This window comes from Argopecten irradians, chromosome 16 (assembly GCF_041381155.1).
Source record: "Argopecten irradians isolate NY chromosome 16, Ai_NY, whole genome shotgun sequence".
NCBI classification, from domain to species: Eukaryota; Metazoa; Mollusca; class Bivalvia; order Pectinida; family Pectinidae; genus Argopecten; species Argopecten irradians.
In genome coordinates this window covers 8879926-8906314 of record NC_091149.1, presented here as the reverse complement: position 1 = coordinate 8906314, position 26389 = coordinate 8879926, and the positions used below count along the sequence as shown (strand labels likewise).

The 26389-nt window shown below is 34.2% G+C and overlaps 1 protein-coding gene across 2 annotated transcripts; it reads left to right on the top strand.

The window, feature by feature from the left end:
• Positions 1 to 6986: 6986 nt before the first annotated feature.
• Positions 6987 to 25443, top strand: LOC138310350 (properdin-like). 2 transcript variants are annotated; one of them, XM_069251537.1, is made up of 11 exons: positions 6987 to 7463; positions 10555 to 10765; positions 13503 to 13551; positions 15184 to 15261; positions 16210 to 16251; positions 17191 to 17328; positions 18043 to 18171; positions 20006 to 20200; positions 23716 to 23894; positions 24649 to 24789; positions 25255 to 25443. In XM_069251537.1, the coding sequence occupies exons 2-7, from the start codon at positions 10562 to 10564 to the stop codon at positions 18168 to 18170; spliced, it is 639 nt and encodes a 212-aa protein (XP_069107638.1). In that variant the 5' UTR covers positions 6987 to 7463; positions 10555 to 10561; the 3' UTR covers position 18171; positions 20006 to 20200; positions 23716 to 23894; positions 24649 to 24789; positions 25255 to 25443. The 2 variants fall into 2 exon arrangements, with proteins under 2 accessions (XP_069107638.1, XP_069107637.1); XM_069251536.1 differs by lacking the exons at positions 6987 to 7463; positions 10555 to 10765; positions 13503 to 13551; ... (2 more) ...; positions 17191 to 17328; positions 18043 to 18171 and adding an exon at positions 18187 to 19792.
• The last annotated feature ends 946 nt before the right edge of the window (positions 25444 to 26389 follow it).

Below are 26389 nucleotides of genomic sequence, written 5' to 3'. Positions count from 1 at the left end.
TAGTGTAATCGGTTTCATCCACCTATAATGGTGGTTGTGCTCCTGCTTTACGCTCGGTATGATACAACCATTCTACCAAACCATGACCATAGAAACAAATAATGGATCTAAATTTGAGTCAGAGTTGACTGCTTCCGGTTAAGTATCCATTATGATGGCATTATTTTTTTAGTAAAATTCACATCGTTTTCTCTGACAGATGTACCGTTGCACTGGCAAACATAACGTCACAACAAATACCTTACCGCAAGGGCAGATAACTCTGTTATGTGCAAATACAATATAGTACGATTACATATGGCCTCCAAGCTGCGGTGAATACGCAAATAGGTCTTGTTTCCCTACTCAAACTTGTTGAGAAGACGTTGTATCAGATCATGTTATTTTACACATCTCTCATTAGACCTTGCCTAAACAAACTTCGTCCAGATATGTCTAATTAATGAATGTGGTTTTTAAAAAATAATCCAAAGATATGTTGACCCAACGCACAAAGGCAAAATGAAAATGATATGTAGAACTCGTCATGATAGGATATCATTAGCATGATAATGCAAGTTAAACAACCGGTCAGGAACTGATTGTCATTTTTGTTAAGGTCATCTAGTTACCAGTTTTTGAATAGGTTGGTATAAAAGGTCGCGCTTCCTTGCAACACTCTTAAAACGTTTAAAACTCTTCGGGTACCTCCCCGATGCTGTTTGAGAGCCGGTCGGCCATGTCTTGTGTCCGACAGAGGCCCAGACCAAAATGGCTAAACCTCATGCCGAAAGTATATCTATCCTAAGCCTAATTGGAAGGGGTTGTGACCAAATCATTAACTAAATAAAATGTCATCCCAAAATTTCTAACCTCTTATTAAAGAGTCTTCTCTTACTCATGTCTTATTGGTAAACGTTGAAAAGACTGTTTGAAATCGGGATGTTATTGACATTAATTTTCTTTTTTTTTCTTTTAGAATCACTTGCTTCGGAAAAAAAGTTTATTTTGGTTGTACAATGGTTAATTTAAGTAACCATCTAGATAGTAGGAAACTGTTTGGCTCAATTTCTCGAACTTTTGAACGAAGACACACATCAACAGTTTTAAAAGAAAGAAAGTTAACCACACGGGACATATTGGTTGTAAAGAATTTCTGAAAAGATGGCGATGAGATCGAAAACTAAATTAATGAAATAAAGAAAAAAATCAGTGACGTTAACGTACAAAATTCACTGCGCAAATCAAGTGAATGTAAACAAAAATTGGAGATCAAAACGTTGGCGAAAGATAGGATAGATTGTTCCAATTTCAAATCTAATAAATGTCTTACGTGCAGATTAAATCCAAGAAAAAGGATGGATACATGTATGTATGCTGTGTCCGATACCTTATAAAATAATTTATATCATTAATTGAAAAAAAGTATGTCGAATAAAATTACTTTTAGAAATCAATTTCTCTGTATTTTTCACCGGCCCGGTCGAACTTAGTCGTGTGCGATAACGTAAAGCCTGAACCTTTCATGACATCCCGCAATACACTGCGCAAATCAAGTGAACGTTAACAAAATTACAGGTCAAGCGGAGGCGAAAGAGAGGACAGATATAGTTTAATATTAATTTCAATAAATCCTTTCTGCGAAATTAACACCACGATAAAAATAATATCATGAGATCGGCTTAGCGATCCATCTGACATATTTGAGGACTTAAATTGTCCCCCTGCAATTCCGGGGACGACCTTCCTGTCTTAGTCTGCACAGTATAATCAAATTATGTTTTAGCATTATCGAAGTGTGACTGCACTAACTGAAGAATAGACAAGCTCTTCTTGTCGCTTGTAATATTGTAATCCTTCGGTAGACGACATACAAGGAATATCGTCACCGACACCAAAGTTCAAGGTAGTTTATTAGATCGAGTCTGTTGCTTATCATTCCACTACGAAACTAATATAAATGCATTGTTAGGCGCACAAAAATTGGTTTGGAAACGTATCCATGTTATGTTTAACTCTATTTCGTTCCATTATATTTTAGTCTTTCGCTTTATGAGTCGGGAAACAAGTTTTGGTATTTTGTAAAAGCTTAAAAATTTAATTGAATAGCTTCAATATGGGTAATATTAATTTATGCTAGTTTTAAAGTTACATGTGCTGTATTGTTCACACTCACGAATCAAGAAGAGCTTTTAATATATTGTCCACAATCAAAAGATACCAATATTTTGAGAATTGCAATACTTACAATGTATATGTTTTAATTTTACAAGCACATAGAAGGTCTGAAAATGCTTCTTTTTCAGTACTGCCAAAAAAGTATTATAATTACAATGCAGTTAAATGGGTACACCCAGTCAGACCATCATTTCTTTTATCTGCAATTTCATTTTACATTTATACACTGTTATTAGTTATCGTAAAGTGACTTCTGCATTAATCTTTCTCTCTAAACAAACATATTGCATAAAAAAACTATAAAAAAACAAACAAGTGCATCAATTTTGTGTTGAAACTAACTATTGGTATGGCATATATTATTAGTTATATAGTCAGTAACTGACCCCCTATAAAGTCATGGAGGGTCAGTAAGATTTATAGCGGGCGAGGGCGTAGCCCGAGCCTCCTATACTTCTTATTGACCCTCTAACGTGACGCTACCCAAATTGGAACACTTTTTGAAGATAATTGTAAAAAAATTCTTACTTGTGGTTGAATCCAGATTTTTTTCTTAACATTCCACAAATAGATGCTTTTATTATTAATTTCATGATTTGTTTACTTGTCAGCAGTGCATATATTTATAAATACAGAGCTTGGAAGCTTGCCCGGTCCAGCCCTGTGTTTCAGCAGGTTTGAGTACCCAAAATGGAACACCTCCTAAATAAAGTTTGATTAAAAAATGCACAGGTATGGTAAAAAATGTTTGAATTCATTAAAAGAAAGTTCAAACATTTTTTAGTTTTATCAAGTCACATGTTTTTCAAAAATATTCCATTCAGCATTTATTTTTCTTATTTCAAAATATATGGTGTTTTTAGGGTTGTCGCACGACGTCGTTTCCCGGAGTTTTTCAAAATTTCATTATTTTCATTTTTAAATACAGATAATAAGCAACTGGAAAGAAAATGACATATTAAAATTGTCAAAGTTATTAGTCAGCACCTTAAATTCTGTTCAGGTCAGTTATTGTTAGTTTAGATTGTAAACTGAAAATTCTGTATCACATATTTTAAAAGTGTTTCATTTTGGGTAGCGTTCTAAATTGGGTAGCTTCACGTTATGCCTTTATAGAGGGTCAGTAACTGACTATATACCGAATTTATCGCATCGAGGACCATTTATTTGTTTTATTAATTCTTGTTTTCTATTTGTTTGGTCAAGAATCTGAAATCAAACTTAAATCATGGTTGTGCGAATGATAACAAACAATCGCCACTTTTAAAATAATTGGCCTAGGCTACATATTTATCTATGTATTTCTTTCAAGAAATTTCAAATATACTGTATAGGGAACCTGCAGAATAATAATGAATAATTCATAAATCAACAATAATTTCGACATTCCTATGTGCACAGTAGGCCTACCTCAATACGACACCAGACCGTCTGTATATTGAAAGCATCACAAACAAGAGTGACACAAACATCCATCTAACATTTTAAGCACAATCTCCTTGATCATCTGTGCATTCTCGCTGAGATAATCACTTAAAAGTTATGCCGATAAATTGATTGTAGAGTGAAGATTGATCTGTAGGTACGAACACCTCCATTTGTTTATAATCACAGTCTAGAAAACGCTTGAATTGTTACGTTTGACTTTCGCCGCGTCATCAACTTTCAAACTGGCGTAGGGAAAGCAACTCGTATTTTAAAAAAATGTATTTCAAGTAATTTGAAGTATTAAAACGATTAAAGTTATTTTTACACAAAACTTAACAATTAATATATAGTTTTACGGTAATGAAGTGGTATATTTAGTTGAAGATAATGTGTTTAAATTTTGAAGCGAGGACGAGAGCCGCCATATTGCACCATAATAAAATTTACTGACCCCCTATAAAGTAATAGGGGGTCACCACGTGACGGCTCTCCGCCATTCATTTTGGGACATTTCTGTCCGAGGTGCGATAAATAGCATTGTGTGTCCATTTATTTCACAGCTTAATTCATCAAACCTTCATATGAAAGAGTCTTTCTTACACTATATCGTATTGCTTAACATGACAAAGACTGTTTGAAATCGTGATGTTATTGACATGAATTCTCTTTTCCCATTTGGAATCCCATGCTTTGGGAAAAAAGTTAATTTTTGTTGTACAAGCGTTAACTTCCGTAACCATCCAGATAGCAGGGAACTGTTTGACTCAATTTCTTAGATATTTGGACAGAGGACACACACCAAAAGTTTTAAAAGGGAAAAAATTATCACCTGGGGCATATTGGTTGTAAAAACAATTCTGAAAAGATGGTGATGAGATCGATCAAATAAATGAATCAAATATTTTGTTTTAAATGTTTAAATTAGGTGAATGCAAACAAAAATTGCAGATCAAAATATGGGCGAAAGATAGGACAGACACATTCCAATTATAATTTCAATAAATTCTTAATGTGCAGATTAAATTCACGAGAATAAACAAAGTATAAGTCTGAACGCAAGTGTATGATTTGTCAGATACCTTACAAAATAATATATATCATTAAAGATGATCCACCGCCGACAGAAGATAAATGATATTCATTATGTGAACAATTATTGGTGTTTAATCGTATATATGTATGTCTAATTAACACAAATGAGTAATATAAAATATTTTATTTCGCCTTTGGTGCATGCGCAATCAGTATATCATTCCATATACGAAATAGTGACACTGAATTTTTTCGGGATGCAATCAATTGCTTTTTATATTTTTAACTTGAAGTAAAACTACAAGCTCAAACTTTTCAACGGTGGTAATGGTGTAAAGTAAGTAACTTTTGCAACTAAAGAAAAACAAAGAAGAGCAAATATGTCGAATAGAATTACTTTAGAAAAACCATTTCTCTGTATTTTTCACCGGTCCGGTCGAACTTAGCCGAGTGCGATAAGGTAACCAGCCCTAATCATTCATGATATCCCACAATGCACTGCGCATGTCAAGTGAATGTATGCAAATTCAAGACTAAAATGTGGGCGAAAGAGAGGACAGACATTTCCAGTATCAGATCTAATAAAAGTCTTCTAAGCAAATTAGATCCGTAAGAAAAAAAGGTATAAAACCATCATACATGTAGCTTGTATTATAAGTAGATTTTATTCTGATACTGATCAAGTACAATAGAACTGAAAACCGGCAAATATATGACGATAGTCATGAAATATTGTTGTCGCAGTGAGATTGGAAAATTATTGCCATTTGAAAATCCATCAACACAAATGTACAATTCTAAATGTAAACTCTGATTGTCATCACCACTGCCACTTCATCCAGCATAATATGTAGTTATAAATTAACATGGGACAAACATGTCAATTCAGTAACATCTACAGCAAATCAATATTAATTTTTTTATGTATTTTTTAAGGCTTTCAACACATAAATGATTTTTAGAAATAACATCCACGATCACACAATATTCATTCAAATATAAACAACATTTCTGAAAATAATATAACGGTTTCCGAAACGAAATATGAAATGCAATGTGAACTACTTAAATAGCATTGCATACATAAGGCTGGCTTGAGTTTCCTTATTTCGGTTCATCAGCGATCCTCGTCTAACAAATAATCAAATATAGAAAGGGGCATGATGCCAGAATTACATGCGACTGTTATCCTGTTATCTTACTAACATTTCCTCTGACATGTGAGGACTTACATCTCCTTTGAAGTACCATCTCTTCCAATAAAAATGTCCGTTGCAAGCAAAACTTAATTATTCTTTCCTTATCCCATATACCAGCACTAAAAAAGACAATTTTAAGGTAGTTATTCTAATTTAGCTAAAATACAAACTGCTACCACAAAATTGTTTAAATGAAACTCCTTTTATTAGAGGCCATTTTTGTCCCGATATTTTTTACATATATATCAAATTACATCTCCTTTGAAGTGCCATCTCTTCCAATCAATATGTCCGTTGAAGGCAAAACTTAATTATTCTTTCCTTATCCCATATACCAGCACTAAAAAGGACACTTTTAAGGTAGTTATTCTAATTTAGCTAAAATACAAACTGCTGCCACAAAATTGTTTAAATGAAGCTCCTTTTATTAGAGGCCATTTTTGTCCCGATATTTTTTACATATATATCAAATTATGTATTCGAATTAACGAAGTTTGACTGTATTACTTTGTTCAGTATATATTTTCCTCTCGTCACATTATCAAATTATGAATTCGAATTAACGATGTGTGACTGTACTAACTGTACAATAGACAAGCCCTTCTTGTCGCATGTAATATTGTAGTCCTTCGGAAGACGTCATACTAGGAATACTGTCACCGACAGCAAAGTTCAAGGTAGGTTATTAGATCGAGTTTGTTGCTTATCAAGTCACGATACGAAACTTATATAAATGGATGTTAAGCGTACAAAAAATGGTTTGGAAACTTATCCATGTTATGTTTAATTCTATTGAATTCCATTATATTTTACCCCTTTTCTGCTTTATGAGTAGGGAAACAAGTTATATATTGTAAATGCAAAAAAAAATTTAAAAAAAAATAAAAAATAAACCTACCCTTTGTATAGTTCATATATGGGTAATGTTAATGTAAGCTAGTTTTAATGTTAATGCATTTTTCATTTGCATAAGTTATATAACTTGTTTCGTAAACGATGTAAAAGAAATAACGTTTGTTTCAAGAAGAGCTTTAAATATATTATTCACCATCAAAGGATACCAATATTTTGAATATTACAATACTTACGATGTATAGGTTTTAATTTTACAAGAACAAAAAAGGACTGAAAATGTTGGGTTTTTTTCAGGTTTTTTTTTTTTTTTTTTTTTTTTTTTAAAAGATATTTCTATTACATCTACAGTGCAATGGAATGGGTTCACCAAATCAGCCCATCAATTTTTGATCTACAACTTCATTTCACATTTATACACTGTTATTAGTTAATGTAAAGTGCTTCTGCATTAATCTTTCTATCATATCATACAAAACATGCATACAAAACGTTTAAAAAAATGCATGAATTCTGCGTTGAAACTAACGATTAGTATGACACTATATATTTTGTCGGTCCACTTGAATGTTTGTTCACAGCTCAATTCATTAAACCTTCTTATGGTTTTCAAGAAAAAATAGCATGTCAAAATGTTCGTTCACTTATGGCTCTGATAACTTTGACCGACTTTACAACGATCGTTATCAAATAGGTCACGTCAGCACGCCTACAAATTTTCACAATCAAAGGAATAATTGGAAGAGAGTTGGCGCACAAAGCAACGTTAAAGAAAAACAAAGAGTTCTAGGAAAGGTAAAGTACAATAAGTTACGATACTTACAGCATAAATAAAAAATGGTCGTCAGTGATTTATGTTTAAAGTGTAAGTTTTGTCTAGGATATGGACTGGTCATTATGGGTTTGAAAGGTGGGGTTGCAAAATCCGCCCACGCGCCGATTTTTTTCAAATTTTGCAGTGTAAAAGGTCTAGGTACATAACTACTTTTTATGTGCTTTTTATTTATTTTGTATGTTTTAAAAAGGCATAAAGGGCCTAAAATGATGTTTTCTAAAATTACTTTGGGTATGTGGCAAGGGGACCCCTTGTGTCCATCTTTTGAACATAATTTTTGTTTTTTAATTATTTTTGTTAATAAAAGATACTTCATTCTTTATTTCATATTCATTTATAATGATATTTACGAATTATTTTTACGACGAATTGATTTTGAAGCAAAAAAAACTGAAAGTTTTGTCAGGATAAAAATGGAGGATATTGGGTTTGCTCGAAGTATTTGGCATGTTATCAATTTTGTCCACACTTTTAAACCATTTTAAAAGCATGCTATAGGTATAATCCTATAACAGATACATTTTCAAAAAAATTGAAATCCGGGAAAATAGCATTTCATTGGCTGAAATGTAACGAGGGGAATTTTCTAAAAAAATCAATATTTGCCCTAGTTGACCATAAATTTAAAATTGATCATAGACACCATAATAAAACAACAGTTAGTAATAGAATATTTTGTTAATTAACATATGTACACTAAAATTTTTGCATTTCTATTCATGCATCTTCCCTAACAGTACAAAAAACCCTACCAACTAGATATGCTCTTGGGTGAAACAAATAGTTTCTCTTTTCATATCAGAAATCAAATGATTATTGGAAAGAAATATATTTTCGTCAGCAGCTTAAACGCAAAAGATACAAATTCAGATTATTCATCTCTCTTATGTATATAGAACCTATTTTAATTTGAATTAAAAATGATTGAAAAAGGGAAACAGAGTTAAATGTGATTTTCAAATAAAATATGTATAATTTAGAAATAATATCGGCACCTTAAAGGCTACAATCTTAATTTTGAGCAATCAGACGGCTTTTATTTCGAAACAATGTATTTAAAACTGTTACTATCTCATTCGGCATACTCCATAATCCATATGTACCAATTTTCACTAAAATCTAATAATATATAAATTTCAACCAATCATAGACCTCCATTTTGTTTCCATGGCAACCAATCTTTTAAGGGATTCCATGCTGTTCAGCATAATTTATAACCCATAAATACCAATTTTCACTTAAATCTGACAATATCTAAATTTCAACCAATCAGAGGCCTCCATTTTGTTTCCATGGCAACCAATCTTTTTGAAAGTGTTACCATGTTATTCAGCATACCTCGTAACCTCTATATACCAATTTTCACTTAATTCTGACATCATTTAAATTTCAGCCAATCAGAGGCCTCCGTTTTGTTACCATGGTAACCAATATTTTAAAAGGTGTTACCATGATATTTAGCAATGAAAATATTACTGTACACTGATTTTTACTTATATCGGACTCTGGAATCATAAACAGGAAATGTATAACTAGGTATACTAACAAAGAAGTGGTCCGTTGCTACATGCACTCTCTATTTTTAAGTCACTCAAAAACAGTTTTCCCGGATTTTAATTTTGAAACTAATTTACACATAGACAGAAGATGTCATGGGAGTATTTTTAAATGGGGGTAAAATTGTGGACAAAACCAGTAACAGGGTGAAATGAGATGACAAAGAGCAATGTTTCGTTTTCGTTTTTTCCAAAAAGTGTTACTTTTTCGTAAAAAATATTATTTCAAACAAAATTTTCCGTTAAAAATCTAAAAGAAATGACTTAAATATAAAGTATACAATCTACTTAAATGATTTATGAATAAAAAAATGTTGAATATTTAACAAAGGCTAACCTTTTTTGGCATATTTGTACAGGTAGTTTTAATGAAAATGACTACAGAGAATTCAGGCCCTTTTGGCCTTTTTTAAAATCACAAAATGAAAAAGAAGTGTCATTTTAAAGGGACAACTCGTAGTACTTTCAATATGCAAAGTTTCAAAAAAATTGGGCTGTGGGCAGTTTCTATGGGATTTTTAACGTTAGCTTGAACACCACCTAAATAAACGTCCTTTTAACAGTCATTTAAGGACGGCCTCCCATGTGTATATTATGTGGCAATATGGTGCGTTATGAATGTCTGTATGTTTTGGTAGGCTGCAGTATATCTGTGCTGTGTATCCTTCTAATAGCGGAATGTTCGTCATTCGATGAATAATACTTGTAGTAAATATTTATAGTTTTTACATCACCATATGATGATGGTGATGTTGAATATTTCATTCGATATCATCATTGTGCACTGATAAAACGGAACGTAGTCAATACTTTTCAAATCACTTGTCAACTAAAATGATTTGCATGAGTTCAGTAATCACTGTGCTATTACCTTGGCCATCGCTACATAGGTTCAAAACTTTACATTACTAAAGTTAGAACAATACAAAAATATTTGCTTTATCCTGTCATTATTATCCATTTCAACATTAAGCTAAAACATAATATACTTTATAATTGATGGATTGTAACTGTGACTGATATATATGAATTAATCCTTTTTAATAATTTCAATAATGCAACCTACTCGCTCAGCAATGCCAAACAGCAATATCACAAATACCGTTAAACACATTATTTTATAACACTATTGTGACGTCATTTGTAATTATTTTATTATTACAACTATATTTCGGTCGTCAAATAACCATTTTGGTTAGCGAATTTATTTATCTAATTTATTTTTATTTACATTGTATAGTGTGTGCTATAGGGAGGGGAGAGAAGCCACATCTGGCATATGCATGCGAGAGGTTATGTATTTACAGTTGGCCGATGTTTTTTCTCCAGATACTCCAGCTTTCCTCCACCACCACATCTGACACTTCCTTAAATTAATTTGGATCTTGATAGGGAATTTATCTAATAAAACCAAAACCATATGTCGACTATTTTATCTAATTCTGATTCAGTTATTTCATTTATGCATTTCAAATTGTTTTTATTTTATTTATAGTTGAATTATGCTACGGATCGCTCTCCTTTTACTGACGACCAATCTGATCTCAGTCTTAGCCGCAGAAACATGCCTTTGTACCAACACAGCCGTATACCTCCGGGAATCACCTGATTTGACATCTCCACAGACTGGCTCACTCCCGCAAGACACATGTTTCAAACAGTCTGAAGTTTTAGATGGTGGCCAGTGGTATAAGGTGGTCACGAAGGTATAAACAGACATAAGATTCTATAACTATTGAAATAGCCGGATATTCTTGTATGACGCGTTTTGCGGAATACTGTTGGCGTCGCGAAAATTTTATTCTCGAACAATTGAAAAATTAATTAATCATATATGCCTATACGCGGCTATTACATTTCACGATTTCCATTTCAAAACAAGTTGTTCGCAAAGATTATTGTTCGCGGATTTAACTACTGATTGACAGTTCCCACTAATCCAGATGATATAAATATTAATTCCAGGAGGTAAACTTTCGTAAATTTATTTTGATCGCGAAATTCGCGAATGTAAATCGCACGCGAATGAAAGTTAGTTTACAGAATCTAGTCATTTTATAATAAACGTATTACAAAAAATAGAAATGCTCTGAATTTCCCGTATTCTCATTGGCTAATGCATGGTCACTTGGGTTTCAATATACATCGTATAGCATATCGACTCATTTTAAGTAACATCGAATTGATCGTCTTTCCGTGACGTCATTTTCCAAACGTTGAGTTCTTCGGAGTGTTGTCCTATTACCTCTTCTCGTCATTAAAATACGTTTGACATTTTAAAGGAACTACAAATCTACATGCAATATAAAAGTTACGAACGTTTGATTCGGTCAACATAGTGTTATATCAAGGCGGTATAACACCATATGAAACTCAACAAATGTCCACATTTGATAAATATCATACAAATGCAATAAACAATTTTTATTGTTATATGTATTAATCTTTGTATAGAGCAAATAAGTACATATGTGTAATTCCAATTGTGTTTACAAAATATTTTTAAATGTTTGAAGCGATCTTCACCTTTATCAAGAAACAAAGATAAGCAAAGTTTAGGCGGTCTAACATATCCACATAAATACTAACAAAACGCATACATTATATATAAAACAAGTATATTATGTAAGTAGCCGTTAATAAAGCATAAACATGAATATTTCGTAATTCTACGACTGTATCTAACTGACGAAAATACTGTAAATAATGTTAAAACAGATTTAGCGTAAATCCTTTTGTTCTTTTTGTGTTATATTTCATGGAATGTACAAGATGTACCCATAACTGGTCTATAAATGACCTGTAGCCGGTTTATATTAAGATTTCGGTCCGCTGTCAGGTTTATATGCGATAAGTATTTGGACAGTCACTTATAAACCAGTTAACTTAATCCTGAGGACAGCTCGAAGTGTAAAGGCATAATCAATTCCAGAAAAGTTTCAAAACACTTTTATAAGAAATACATGTTTGTGTCTTGAACAACATACACATATTATTCATGGGCAATATTGACAATGTTCAGAAATTTAAGCTGAATATATTAATTCCGTCTTTGAAAATGAACTTTTTAAATGCATCCTGCACTGTTTTCCTGTGTTAATATTCTTTTAGGGCTAAGTGTACAATGTCATTTCTTCTGCAAACAGCATGCACGCGAGCGTGTTCCATGTTGCACGTACATATATACAACATTGGGTAATCTTTTGTCATTTGGATTTATATATTTATCCACGTGCACTCTTACATTATGTAAGCTTCTAGCAGCTACGTCTGTTAGAATAGTTAAGTATATTCCTGTAAATCCAATGGACATTATGTTCGTATTCATAAACTCTTTGTTAGGGTTAATCAACTCTCACATATTGCATAGTTTACCAACTTACAAATATATATCCTGTGTCGAATTTGTTGTTATATCTGATATTTTTAGCACTTTTTTTTTAATTTTTTAAAGTATCTTATCTATGACTCACTACACTGAGTTTCTTTCGTCTAAAACAAATCTGATATTTGTTTTACCCTATCCATTTCTCGAGCATTTTAAATCACACATAGTTTTTACATACAATGTATCACTAATCATGTAATCACCAGTAAAAACGTTGTCCTTCCTGGTAGAGCAAGCAGGCTATGTCCATCCTTGGAAGACATTTTAAAAATGAATAATTTTCGTTATAGAAGGGTAACTATGCGTATTTTAGGTTCACAAGGTTTATATACGATGAATGCATTGGTATGGTTGACTGCATTCATAAACACGTGAGTAAAAATGTGCATGCTTTACCTGTTACTGGTATAACATGAGATGAATAGAATGATATGGATGAATGCACATTGTTGTTAATTTCAGCATATGCTACCCACCTTATCTATAGGTGATGAATGACTTGTATGGTTAGGTTTAATTAACTCAAAAGGAACTCTGTTTAAAGTCAAAAATAAGTCTCAAACTGTACTTTATGCGTGAAATGGAACAGCATTCGGTTCTAACGGGTCTCGCTGCTGTACCCTCTAACACATACATGTATAGAGCAGTTTTCGGCATACCCCATGCTCAAGATGTCAAGAATTATAATTATGATATCCCACCATTTTTATTTTTTTTTTACGAAAACTCGAAACTATCAGTTATCAATACATGAAACATGTTAGATACATGTATTTCGGCACAAATACCGTCGTTTGCATCTTTTATAGTAAAACCAGTTAAGTTTCTAAAAATAATATTCATATTTTGTAATTTGTAATTTTGTTGAGGTAGTGAAGTCATGAGGTTTTATTGCACGGGTAGCCATGTAATACAGCCTAAGACGACACAAGTGCATTACATTGGATAAACCACTAATACATCTGCAGGTATAAAATAAAAATACCTTTTATTGCAATAGTGACATACATGGTTTTGCTCATTTCTCTCGGTGACAAAGATTTTTATTTTTTCAGTCTGGATACATCATGGGTTCCGATGCATTGCGTCGACAGTTATGCCCAGGTAGGTATATTTAAATTATTCTGATCAACAAACATTTGTTACAGGATTAAAAAAAAAACTATTGATAGGTACTATATGAACAAATGCAAACCCTTATACTCGTTCCATTTCCATAGTTAACCTGACATCCGGCGTCACATTCTAGCGATGATTCTAATTGACTAATCATAATACTACTTCCATGTCATCTGACGTGGACAGAATCGTGCCTTATATGTAGTCCTCCAAAGCTAAAGAGCAGAATATAGCTTACATTTGCGAGATGTTGCTAGATCATCGGTGTACTTCTTCCAATTCCCTAACGTGGACATAACAGATTGCAGAATTGACACAATCAATTGATGTATCTAGTCATTTCGCCCAAAGGGCCGAATATATCTAACATTTATATGTATGCTGTGACGAAACGCCCTTCTTTGCAGAGTTGTCACAATCATTCCATGTATGTAGTCATTTCGCCCAGATGGCAGAATATAACTTACATATGTGTGTATGATGTGACGTAATGTCCTTCTATATTGATGTAGCAAAATGAAAATAATATATTTGAACTGAAACACGGGGGCCGCGGTGGCCGAGTGGTTAAGATGTCCCGACATATAACCACAAACCCTCCATCTCTGGGAAGCGGGTTCGAATCCCATGTGGGGCAGTTGCCAGGTACTGATCGCTGGCCGGTGGTTTTTCTCCGGGTACTCCGGCTTTCCTCCACCAACAAACCTGGCACGTCCTTACATGATCCTTGATGTTAATAGGACGTAAAAATAAACAAACCAAACCAAACTGAAACACGGGGAGTAAAAAAACCATTCGTATGTGACCCGTAACGGGATTATGTCACATCCCCTATAAAACCGAGCGAGGATACGGATTTGCATAAGGTTCAATTAGTTACACTGGTTTTGTCGATTTTGGAAACATGAAGATGATATCCGTTAATTAGCTATCTTACAGAAGCCATACTATTCTGTATATACATATTACAGAGTCATCTGCACTTGCAGGTAGATATTAATTGTGTCGCCATGTGATTGCGAGGGTAATATCATATTTGTTTTTGAGTAAACGATGTGAACTGTGCTCACAAACTAATGACGTAACTATCGATACCTACCCGCAAGGGAGCTAACTCTGTAATATACAAAGACAGAATAGATTCTGAATTGGTATTAGTTATTTGTAGTTTGAATACGGTGGGTTTTATGTAGACGAGAACAGTTAAGACTTGCACATAGTTAGCATATATTTTGTAAAAAAACGAATTGAACATATTAACTTTCATATTTGTTTTACGAGGGACTGTGATGGCTGAGTGGTTAAGATGTCCCCACATATTACGTTATTTATTGACATGTCTATATTTCAACAGTTCTGTTGTTGGGAACATATATTTAATTTTCTCAATGAAATAACGTTCTGTTACAATAAAAAATAAAGAAAAAAAAAATCCCAACATATTACTACAAACACTCTACATCTGGATTTGAGTTCGAATCCCATGTGGGGCAGTTGCCAGGTACTGACCGCTGGTCGATGGTTTCCCGCCGGGTAAACGTGCTTTACTCCACCACCTGGTACGTCCTTGGGTGTTAATAGGACTTAATCTAATCAAACTCATTTTTTTGTTTTAAGCCGGCTTTAATCTGAAAAGAGATGACGAAGAATGTGACAGTTGCCATTCGTATTGCTGTACTAGCTCCCATTACCACCGTATGTACAAGATTATTTAGTTTATAAATACGCCAGATGTAATTGAAATGATACAATCTGACTTAAGTCTGTCAAGTGGATAAGAATATAACCTTATCCGAAATATGTCACTAGGGGTTGAAATATCTCTGTCCTCTTGACAAACCAATTATTCATTTTCTCCCATATTTTGAAATTATATTTCTTGTAATTTTCACTCCAACACACTGTTCTAAAAGATACATTATGTGAATATAGATACAGATACATATATATGATGATTCAGATCAACAAAAGTACTGACACACCAAATAGGAATGTTGAATGAAAAATCATGCATTTTGAAAAAAAAACAACAATGTTGTGTAGACCAATTTCATGCTTAACACGTTCGGGTAATATCGGAAACCCAAGTCACATGATGTTAGCGCCATAGGCAATAGCCATCGATATGGATCAGAACCGAGCTTCCGTACTACTTTCTACGTGCACACGAGAAAAAGTAATATATACATAATTGGTTATTTATAAACATTACCAACACGAACTTTACAAAAGTAAGTAAATGTGGAAAGGTTTTTTTTTATAAAAGTTTTTTACAAAATAATTGCATACAGCTGCATACAGTTTACATAATTGTATGTCATAATACATAATATCATCATTATCACATATATTGTCATGTTGTGAAGATGTATAATATTATAAGCTTAGAGAGGCGAAGAAAAAAATATGTTGAACAGCATACACTTTTTTCATTACTTAAAAATATTATTATAGCGTTGACTTCAGAGATATATCGCAATGCATCAAAATTAATAACGTCCTCGAAAATACTCACCACATGTATCGATGACGTCACGTCATTGCCAACAGTGTAAAATAATTATCCACAAACTTTTTGATTTTCATACATATTGAAGGCCTTCTATTGTACTAATATGAATCTTGGATTTATTTTTTTTCCAGATGGATGCTCATCGTGTGGCTCTGGTTGTTGTCATTCATCTGGTATGTATTGTACATGGTTGTAATTTTCAAATTATGCTGTATTTGCTATGTGAGCACATATAAATACAAAATGCACCTGATTTTTATTAAAGTTATATTTCATGCTAATTACACTGTTACGATAAGTCGCTTAAATATTTGGTGTTAGAACATGAACATGTAACTTGATGATTTAGCTCCCCAAAAGCATATGTCGGCCTATAAGAGAGCCGCAATCTAGGAATCATATAATCCTGGTTTTGAATAAAGCGCCTTCAATCACCGCTATGTTTAGTACATTCGGGTTTTGTCGGAGTTCCGAATCGTATCACGTAACTGACGTCGGCACGCCCTGCACGTGGTGAACCAGGTAACTAGCGTAAGCGCACATGTGTTTGTTTACGTTTTCCTTCTAACTTATATGAGCAAATCATGCTGGTATATGTCCACAGAGCAAGTTTTTAAAACATCCAATTCACACCTTTGCTATAATTTAATATGGTATGTATCAAATATCGATTATTTTCTTTGAAGATCCAGTCTGTTGAAGTCGACCTCATGTTTTGTTTGCGAAAAACGATTGACATTTTCTTTTGGTTTCACAACTCTCGCATTACTTCGAGATTGTCGCGACGACGTTCGGAAGATTTCGGAATGATTCAGCATCTTTCAAACCTATTTTTACGTGTACATGCTAAAATATTCTTTCACTTTTATAATCTAAAATACTTCCAGTGCTGCAACTTTATAAAAAAGTGGTAAAATTAGAAAGTTTAAACCTCGGACAGACGGCGAATAATGTGTATAACAATTAAACAGTTTTCACTTTGACAAAAAGAGCGAAAGTGATAGACATTGAAACAACTTTTTATTTGCTCGTGAGCAACATTCAATGATACCTGTAAAAGGTCTGTTAAAGGAATGTCGCAGAAAGCTAAGCATTGTCATTGTTTTAATCAGGTCCTGTTTGGTCGTCCTGGAGTCGTTGTAGTGGTCTTTGTGGTGAGGGAACAAGGCAACGAACATGTACAGATAGATGTTCTTCACTGTCGTCCCACACACAGACAGAAACGTGTCATCACACGTTTTCGTGTCCTGGTAAAACGATTTCATTTTCACTTTCACTTTGGCATTGATGTCACCCTTTATTTTCATTGGGGGAAGAAAGCGATCTTGTTTGCAAAAACATGTGAAACTACTAGCTCGGTGAATTAAATCATAGTTCATGATTTGAACCATTTGGTTCATAAGTGGTGACATCAATGCTTATACTTATCATTCTATAGTACGTGATGAAATAAAATACATTTAAGGTAGTTCCATACTTTTGGGAAAACCCGTGCTTTTTTTTCTAATAGGTCATTTTTTGCATTTATCATGCAGATTTCAAATGTACAAAGTGGGTGTCTTCATATACTTTTTGAGATATTTGAGCTTGAAATATACAATTTGTGCTCACCATTAACTTAACCGGCCGTGGTTCGATCCCCGGCACGGACGTGAAAAGTTAAGGGGTCATCTGCCCGATTACGTTTTCTCCGGATATTCCGGGATCCGTTTGCCTCAGACACTAAGATACCTCGTGCGCTCACATCCGGGCCATCGAGAGTAATTTACATAAGTTGTATATCTTTTTTTCTCAATCGATGTAAAATATATAAAGTTTATATTTATCTGTGCGAATTCGCTGACAGAAAATAGAAAATTTAAGGTCTAATAAATGTGGATATGAAGAATAGAGATATTCTACCAAAGAAGAACTCGACGTTTCAAAATATGTTTTAGATAATACTTGCTTTCTCTATAACACAGAATACGGTGCGTACGGGCCGTGTTCGGTTACTTGTGGTGAAGGAACCCAGTCTCGAAACTGCGAGCATCACTGCTATTTTCACCCCCCATCTGAAACCAGAACTTGTCAAATGCCAGCGTGCGTGTAAGGTAAGTGAACTGTTACAGAAAATAAATGAACACATTAAACATATAAAAAGGTAAAACAAAAAAAGAAAACAGGAAAAACTAATTTAAAATACAATAAAAACAATTATTCGAAGGACGTTTTACCACGAAAACTTTAGAATTTTGTGAATTTATGAAACGTAATTGCAGGTGTTTATATCTCGTAAATAATAAGAAATCCGCAAACCGCGAAAAACACTTATCAAACACATTTCAAAGTATACCATAAACTGAAATAACCTTTTTAATATCTTTATACATTTCAACCTTGCCAATAACGTTAGGGGTCCCAATCCGTCTTTGTATATTACAGAGTTAGCTCTTTAGTGGGTAGGTATCATTGTTACGTCATTATTTAACGTCAATTCACGTCATTTTCTTCGGAAAAATATGGCGCTACGCTCGCAATCAAACGACCTCACAATCCTATCCGCAAGGGCAGATAATTCTGTAATATGCAAATACAGAATAGTGTAAACTGGAGTCGGTAGAACTGAAACAATTCCTGAGCTTCCGGATAAAATGAAATGAAACTTGGTGGCAATATTGTGTAGATGATGACTGTAGGAGTACATGCAGGTACTTGCCTACTACAATTTTGGTTTTTAATGTAAGCTTATAGCTCCTTAATTACATTCTATGACACTTAATGTTGTGGAACATGTAGACATGTGCATGCAGATTTTCGTTTGATGATTTTCAAAAAACTTTGGTTGCCATGGTAACAATATCAATATATCCCTGCTGTGTAAAATGGCCAATAACTCGTTAGCTCTTGGATGTGTCGTGCAGGTGTCGTTAACGGTTACCATGGAAATACAACGGATGAACATATCATTGCTATGGTGTCATATAATTGTTATTGGATAGATTAGTTCGCCATAGAATTACAGCTCTAGTTCATGGCTTGATGCTTTCAAATAACATTCTGGGTAGAAATACTCATGGTAAACCGATTGTATTATGGTTCCAATGACAATCGCACATAATTTATTGTTAATTGTTTCCAGATTCAAAATTAACTTTGTTACACAGTATATCATTCTGTTAATTACCTTAATATATGGGGTTAAGTTTCCATGTAAATGATACATATGTTTAATTAATAATTACTGTTTTACCCTAATTTTGAACATAAAATTACTATACATGTATTGCCCTTGTGTGAGGAAGATATGCAGATTTATTTACCTGAGATAAATCATGTTCAAATATGTTTTAGGGATTACTACACCCTCGGGAAACATGAATTATTTAGAGGAAACACATCCCCATGTCTCCCTCATACCAGGGCAATACATGTTTTATTATTCCGAATCTTTAACTGTATATGTTTTAGTTACATATACTGCATGTGATATTAAACAAAAAGAAGAAATACAAGATAAATATTATTCATTTTCAACAATTGCAAATGTGGTTAAATGTTATCAACAATTCTTAATCTATAACAATATATTTCTTTTTTATGATAATAAATGTAATGAAAACAATCGAGAAGTTCCGGAACTGATACTCGACAGGGAAAATGGAAGGAAGTGGGTTCCGAGAGGGATACTCGATATTGTTTCCCGGACATGTGACGCTTTTAAACCAATCACTGGTACTGTTATATCGATAAGGAAGAATAATCAGATTTATTATGCTTGTAAAAACAATTACAAGATTCGTCCTGTTGGCTAAATAACACTCCACCTAAACAAGTTATCTAAAGAAAAATTATAGCGATGAATTCAGAAATATAAATATGCAAGATTTCCGAAATATGCGATAAACTATCGATTAAACAATACACACTGGCCTACTCTTTAAACAGCGGTTGCTGTAGACGGACAATGGTCAGCTTGGACGAATTTTGGCAGCTGCACAACCACATGTGGTGCTGGAAAACAAATCCGTACACGTACCTGCTCGAACCCCGCACCCGCGAATGGTGGCCGTGCGTGTCAACCTGATACCAACGGTGACAGCGACACGAACGTCAAATCATGTGTGTCACAAGAATGTCTGAGTAAGTAGTTATTGTATAAAAAATCCTCCACCGCTCACAAATGGTATTGTTCTCTATCAAAAACCAGGAACAGACGATTTAGTATCTCCCTTCAGTTAAAAAAGTAACCATTGAAAAGTTTAAGCTTGGATTGTAACCAAATTAGGCCACAAACATCCTTGGGGAAGGAGAACAGAACTTGTTTAAAATTTGGCTCTGACCCCCCGGGGGCAGGAGGGGCGGGGCCCATTAGGGAAATAGAGGTAAATCCTATAAATCACTACTTGTCCTAGAGTTCTGCATGGATTGTAACCAAATTTGGCCACAAACATCCTTGGGGGAAGGGGAACAGAACTTGTATAAATTTTGGCTATGACCCCCCGGGGGCAGGAGGAGCGGGGCCCAATAGGGGAAATAGAGGTAAATCCTATAAATCGCTACTTGTCCTAGAGTTCTGCATGGAGTGTAACAAAATTTGGTCACAAATATCCTTGGGGGAAGGGGAACAGAACTTGTATAAATTTTGGTTCTGACCCTCAGGGGCAGGAGGGGCGGGGACAAATAGGGAAATAAGAGGTAAATATTCAAATTCCTTCAGAAAAGAAACAATGAACCTGTATTCAGAACATGACTTGACATTACAAACCAGGTGAGTGATACAGGCCCTCTGGGCCTCTTGTTTACAGCTTGCTTAATTCTTCGAAACGTTCAATAGATTATTAAAGAAAATTTAAGATGTCAAAGTTTTACCCTGTTAAAGCACATATAACTTTAAAGCAGGAATGAGCGCATTAACATTTATGTAGATATAAGTAATTAAACCAGCAATATTTCGTTTTAATGCGATAAAGCTTATTTGTCAGCGTAATGAGCTATATTGCTCATTCTGAAGGTAAGAACATTATATGCACATACTATTTACATGTCAAGGGAAGTGAAAGGGAGCAAATATCATTTCCTTTAAAAAATAAGATTAGAAAAATTAAGTCATTAGTACCGATGTTTGAAGATGCTCCACTGCTGACAAATAATATTTTTTCTCCTCATGAGCAGACGATTTAATATTTTTTTCATGAACAAAAGTTACTTACTTTACACCATTACCATCATTGAAAAGATAAAAACGTTAAAAACAATTAATTGCATTCTGGAAAAAATGCCATGTACCGAAAGAAAAAAAATATTTTGTATATGGAAGTACTGATTGCACATGTACCGAAAGAAAAAAAATATTTTGTATTATGTTTTGTGTTAATTAGACGTATATATATATATTATATACCTTTTTAAGCCTATTTAGTTTGTGGTCATAATATGATTTAACGGGATCATACCATTGAACGGGCTAATATCATTGAACGAGATCATATCATTGAACGAGATCAAATCATTGAACGGGATCATATCATTGAACGAGATCATATCATTGAACGAGATCATATCATTGATGGAGATAATATCATTGAACGAGATCATATCATTGAACGGGATTATATATTTGAACGAGATCATATCATTGAACGGGATCATATCATTGAACGGGATTATATCATTGAACGAGATCATATCATTGAACGGGATTATATATTTGAACGAGATCATATCATTGAACGGGATCATATCATTGAACGGGATTATATCATTGAACGAGATCGTATCATTGAACGAGATCATATCATTGAACGAGCTCATATATTTGAACGAGATCATATCATTGAACGGGATCATATCATTGAACGAGATCATATCATTGAACGAGATCATATCATTGAACGGGATCATATCATTGAACGGGATCATATCATTGAACGAGATTATATCATTGAACGAGATCATATCATTGAACGGGATCATATCATTCAACGATATCATGTCATTGAACGGGATCATGCCATTGAACGAGATCATATCATTGAACGGGATCATATCATTGAACGAGATCATATCATTGAACGAGATCATATCATTGAACGAGATCATATCATTGAACGGGATCATATCATTGAACGAGATCATATCATTGAACGAGATCATATCATTGAACGGGATCATATCATTGAACGAGATCATATCATTCAACGAGATCATATCATTGAACGAGATCATGTATTGAACGGGATCATATCATGGAACGGGATCACAATATGATTGAACGGGATCATATCATTGAACGAGATCATATCATTGAACGAGATCATATCATTGAACGAGATCATGTATTGAACGGGATCATATCATTGAACGGGATCATAATATCATGGAACGGGATCACAATATGATTGAACGGGATCATATCATTGAACGAGATCATATCATTGAACTATATCATATCAATGAACGGGATCATATCATTGAACGAGATCATGTATTGAACGGGATCATATCATTGAACGGGATCATAATATCATGGAACGGGATCACAAGATAATTGAACGGGATCATATCATTGAACGGGATTATGTTATCATTGAAAAGGACCATAAAATTATTGAACGCGATAATAATATCATTGAAAATGATCATTTTATTATTGAACACGATCTTAATATCACTGAAAAGATCATAATACCATTGAACTGGATCATTATATCATTGAACGGGATTACACTATCATTGAACGAGATTGTAGTATCATTGAACGAGATTATAATATCATTGAACGGGAATATGTAATTATTGGAGAGGGTCATAATATGCATTTACGGCCCAAGTGGCAGTGTTATATAAAGGTTTATTTACCCGAAGGTGAAATATTTCCCGAGAGATTGCCCGAGGGGAATATTACATCTGAGGATAAATAATATACAAGTATCGACCTATTTTCAGGTGGATACCGTGAGTTATCAACCCTCTACGGCCTGGGGATATATCACTTACTCGGGTTGATAACTCACCGTATCCACCTGAAAAAAAGGTCGATAACTATTTTATTATATGACATTTACAGGATATTAACCCGGTTCTTCAAAACTGCCTTCCGTCAAATATGTTGCTATATATAACTATTTATAATGACGTCACAATAGATTAATCCGACGTCTTTGAATAAGGAAACTCCCGTAAAGCTATATTTGGGTACGACTCGACGTAAAAAGTGATTATGACGTCACATCTAAAGGGAGTTTCCCTCGATCTATTTTTGTCACAGGTTATTGAACTCGAGTCGGGGTTGATATCGCAGTTGATGAAAACTTCTGAGAAACGTATCGGCCAATCAAAATGCAGCAAAAACACCAGTCATATAATGAACCTTCATATCACACTGCCACTTGGGACATGAATTAATTATTATACTGAAAATTCGCGATTTGCTATTCTGGGTTAAAATAAAATAAAAAATAAATTAAGGATGATAAAAATGACGTTCAATCGGCAGGAGAGATAATTCTGTGTGGAAGACGGGCGGTCACCATAGGGATACGTGCCTCTGGGAAATATGATGTTTTATTTTCCCGTGCCTCAGTAAAAATGAGGTTGAATTTCCCCTTTTCAATATCATTGAACGAGATCGAACGAGCGTTTGTTTCATTCTGCAGATGATCTACAAGGATCCGCGCATATCTGCAACAAAATATCCACCGTCCAGGCCTTGGCAGAATTAGACACCACAAATCCACCCCAGTGTCCGGACGTATGGTCATCAGGGAGTGACCAATTCCTACATGACCATTGTACCAGTATAACAGGCACAGATCACTGGAAGAGAGGATTGTCGGTAAAAAATACAGAAAAGTGTAATGGTATTCTAAGAGCAATTGCTATACATGTGAAGCAAACTTTTTAATCATTAACCCCATTTTGTGAACCCGGAGGTTCGTATATCTCTAACCAATACAACAAACATGCCCCTCGCACTACATTCCGTGATAATTAAATTGTTTGATGATAATAATAACCATATTTTCTTCACATTCAGTTTAGACATTATTTGTATTCAAGTAAGCTCTGGTATACATACACATATAACTAAATCTGAAGATGGAATTGGGAAACAATTTCTCATATTTGCTAAGTATCTTCAGGAAGTTCAGATGTTTAGTAGCAAAAACTGTCGTCAATCAATCGTTATCACAATTGCTCCAAAATCTTCGGAATCATATCATCCATAAGTTGTATAACATCGGAACAACTTATTGGTTGAACAGCTGATAAACTGAGATTTTAATCGCAATTTGACACATGATCCGCCCACAACGATGTCTAGTTTCGTACAACAATACATATAACAGTATTATTTACCCTTGCAGGTAGGTATTGATTGTGACATCAGCCATTTAGAGTGTAACGTCATACATTTAGAGAAAACGACATTAAGTCCGCTCACAAAATATTGATGTAACAATCGATACCTACCTGCATGTGTAATATGCAGACGGAAAAATAGTTATGAAGTACCCATTCCCCTTAATCACCATTTTACGACGTCATGTTTTACTTAAATGTTTTTATACTTCATTTCAACATAACAGGTCGGATTTGACATGACAGGGAGTAAAACAATCCCACCGTACACACCGATAGCGACCTTCTGGAACAATGCTTACCAACAGGACAGTTCACATGAAGGTTTTAGTGGTATCTTCATCGGATATACAAGCACGGGATTCAAGGTAACTTCACCAGAGACAAGTCCCGCACCACTCTTACACTTATAAGTCCGTTCGTTAAAACTGCCCTGCTTTGATAATGTAGGTGAACAGATTCCTCTTAATGCAAAATTCGCATATCTACAAAATGTTTAATGTGTTAATTCGTTAATTTCAGTAAAACTGCAAATATATATTATATAAACCCGAAACGAAACTCATCCTTTATATAGTAAAATACAAAATAAATATCAAGAGAGATAATCCGGAAACATTCGATGTCATCTACTTCAACCGTCCGGATTACGAATTTTCCGGACAGCCAAGTCTTGTGTGTTCTTAGTCAACAGGTGTAGATACGGTAATCCGTTCCCTGAAATTTCGGTCCGGACTAAGAGTTTTCCTGACTATCTGTATCCGGATTATCTGGGGTTTACTGTATAGCACAAACATACACCATTGCTTATATCAATTTCACTTTGTGTTAAGATGGCGACCAGAGCCTGTAACGGCGTAGCTGAGGTAATGGATATACCCACGAATACGACAGTATCAACCAATGCCAAGTATCCAAATGATCCATTTAACTATTTCACGGTTAGGTGGTGATTAGTTTACATTTGACATCTCTGTTCATGGCATATTGTGTTACTATTGAAATAAACGTAAAACACATTTCTCTTGATTTTTTTTATATTGATGTTATTAACAAAATCATCGGAGTTGCCATTTTCTGATATTTTTTAAATATTTTTTCGAATTTTGGTTCAGTCTGTAGCAATGAAATTAAAAATCAATAGTAAAGTTAATAGTTGCACCTTTTTATATCAATAATTTCATAACGTTCCATTAGGTGTCATATTCTGACGCCTCTGTACTTCAGCTTGTGAGGAAGTGTCTGGGTTATGTTCTCTGATCGGAGACAGATGGTGGCAGTTTCTGTTCTTGTTTAGCGTTTAATCTAATCAGAATTTTAATTCCTTTACACTACGATGCTCTACGTTACGCTTTAATAGTAAATCTAACAACTCCCCGTTCTGGGTCACATCAGAATGTTCCCTTGCCAATAATCGGATCATCTCGGGACGTACTAATAACCGTTTCTACTTTCGAGAGATTTAAACACACCACATATTTCATAGGCGATGAGCTTATCGGAGGAGGTGATCAAATGTACATATAATACCGAACTTAATTAGGAATGGTCCATATACAACGCATTGCATACAGAGGAGGCCATCTTTAAATGACTGTGTATTGGAATATAAATCCTTAATTGAAGTCTTGAAATGGTTACACTCAAAACAATGAGGTTTTGAACCCATTATTCAAGACGATGCGATAGATACCGTGTATCAATTCAAGCCTCAAGACATAAAACTAGCTATATCCATTAGCAAATACAATGTGTATCCACATGTCGGTCAAAAGTCAGAATAAAAGCGCATGATCCAACGAGAGAAATGAAGTGATCAAAGTGAAAATGGAAACCCTCCTTATGATAAAGTCACCATGTTATGGCTAATATAATCTAACATGGGTCTGTCTGGTGGACAGGGATATCTCAACCCACGTGAAAGATATTAGTTAATCAACCAGAGGCTTGCCGAGGGTTGAAGGTTAA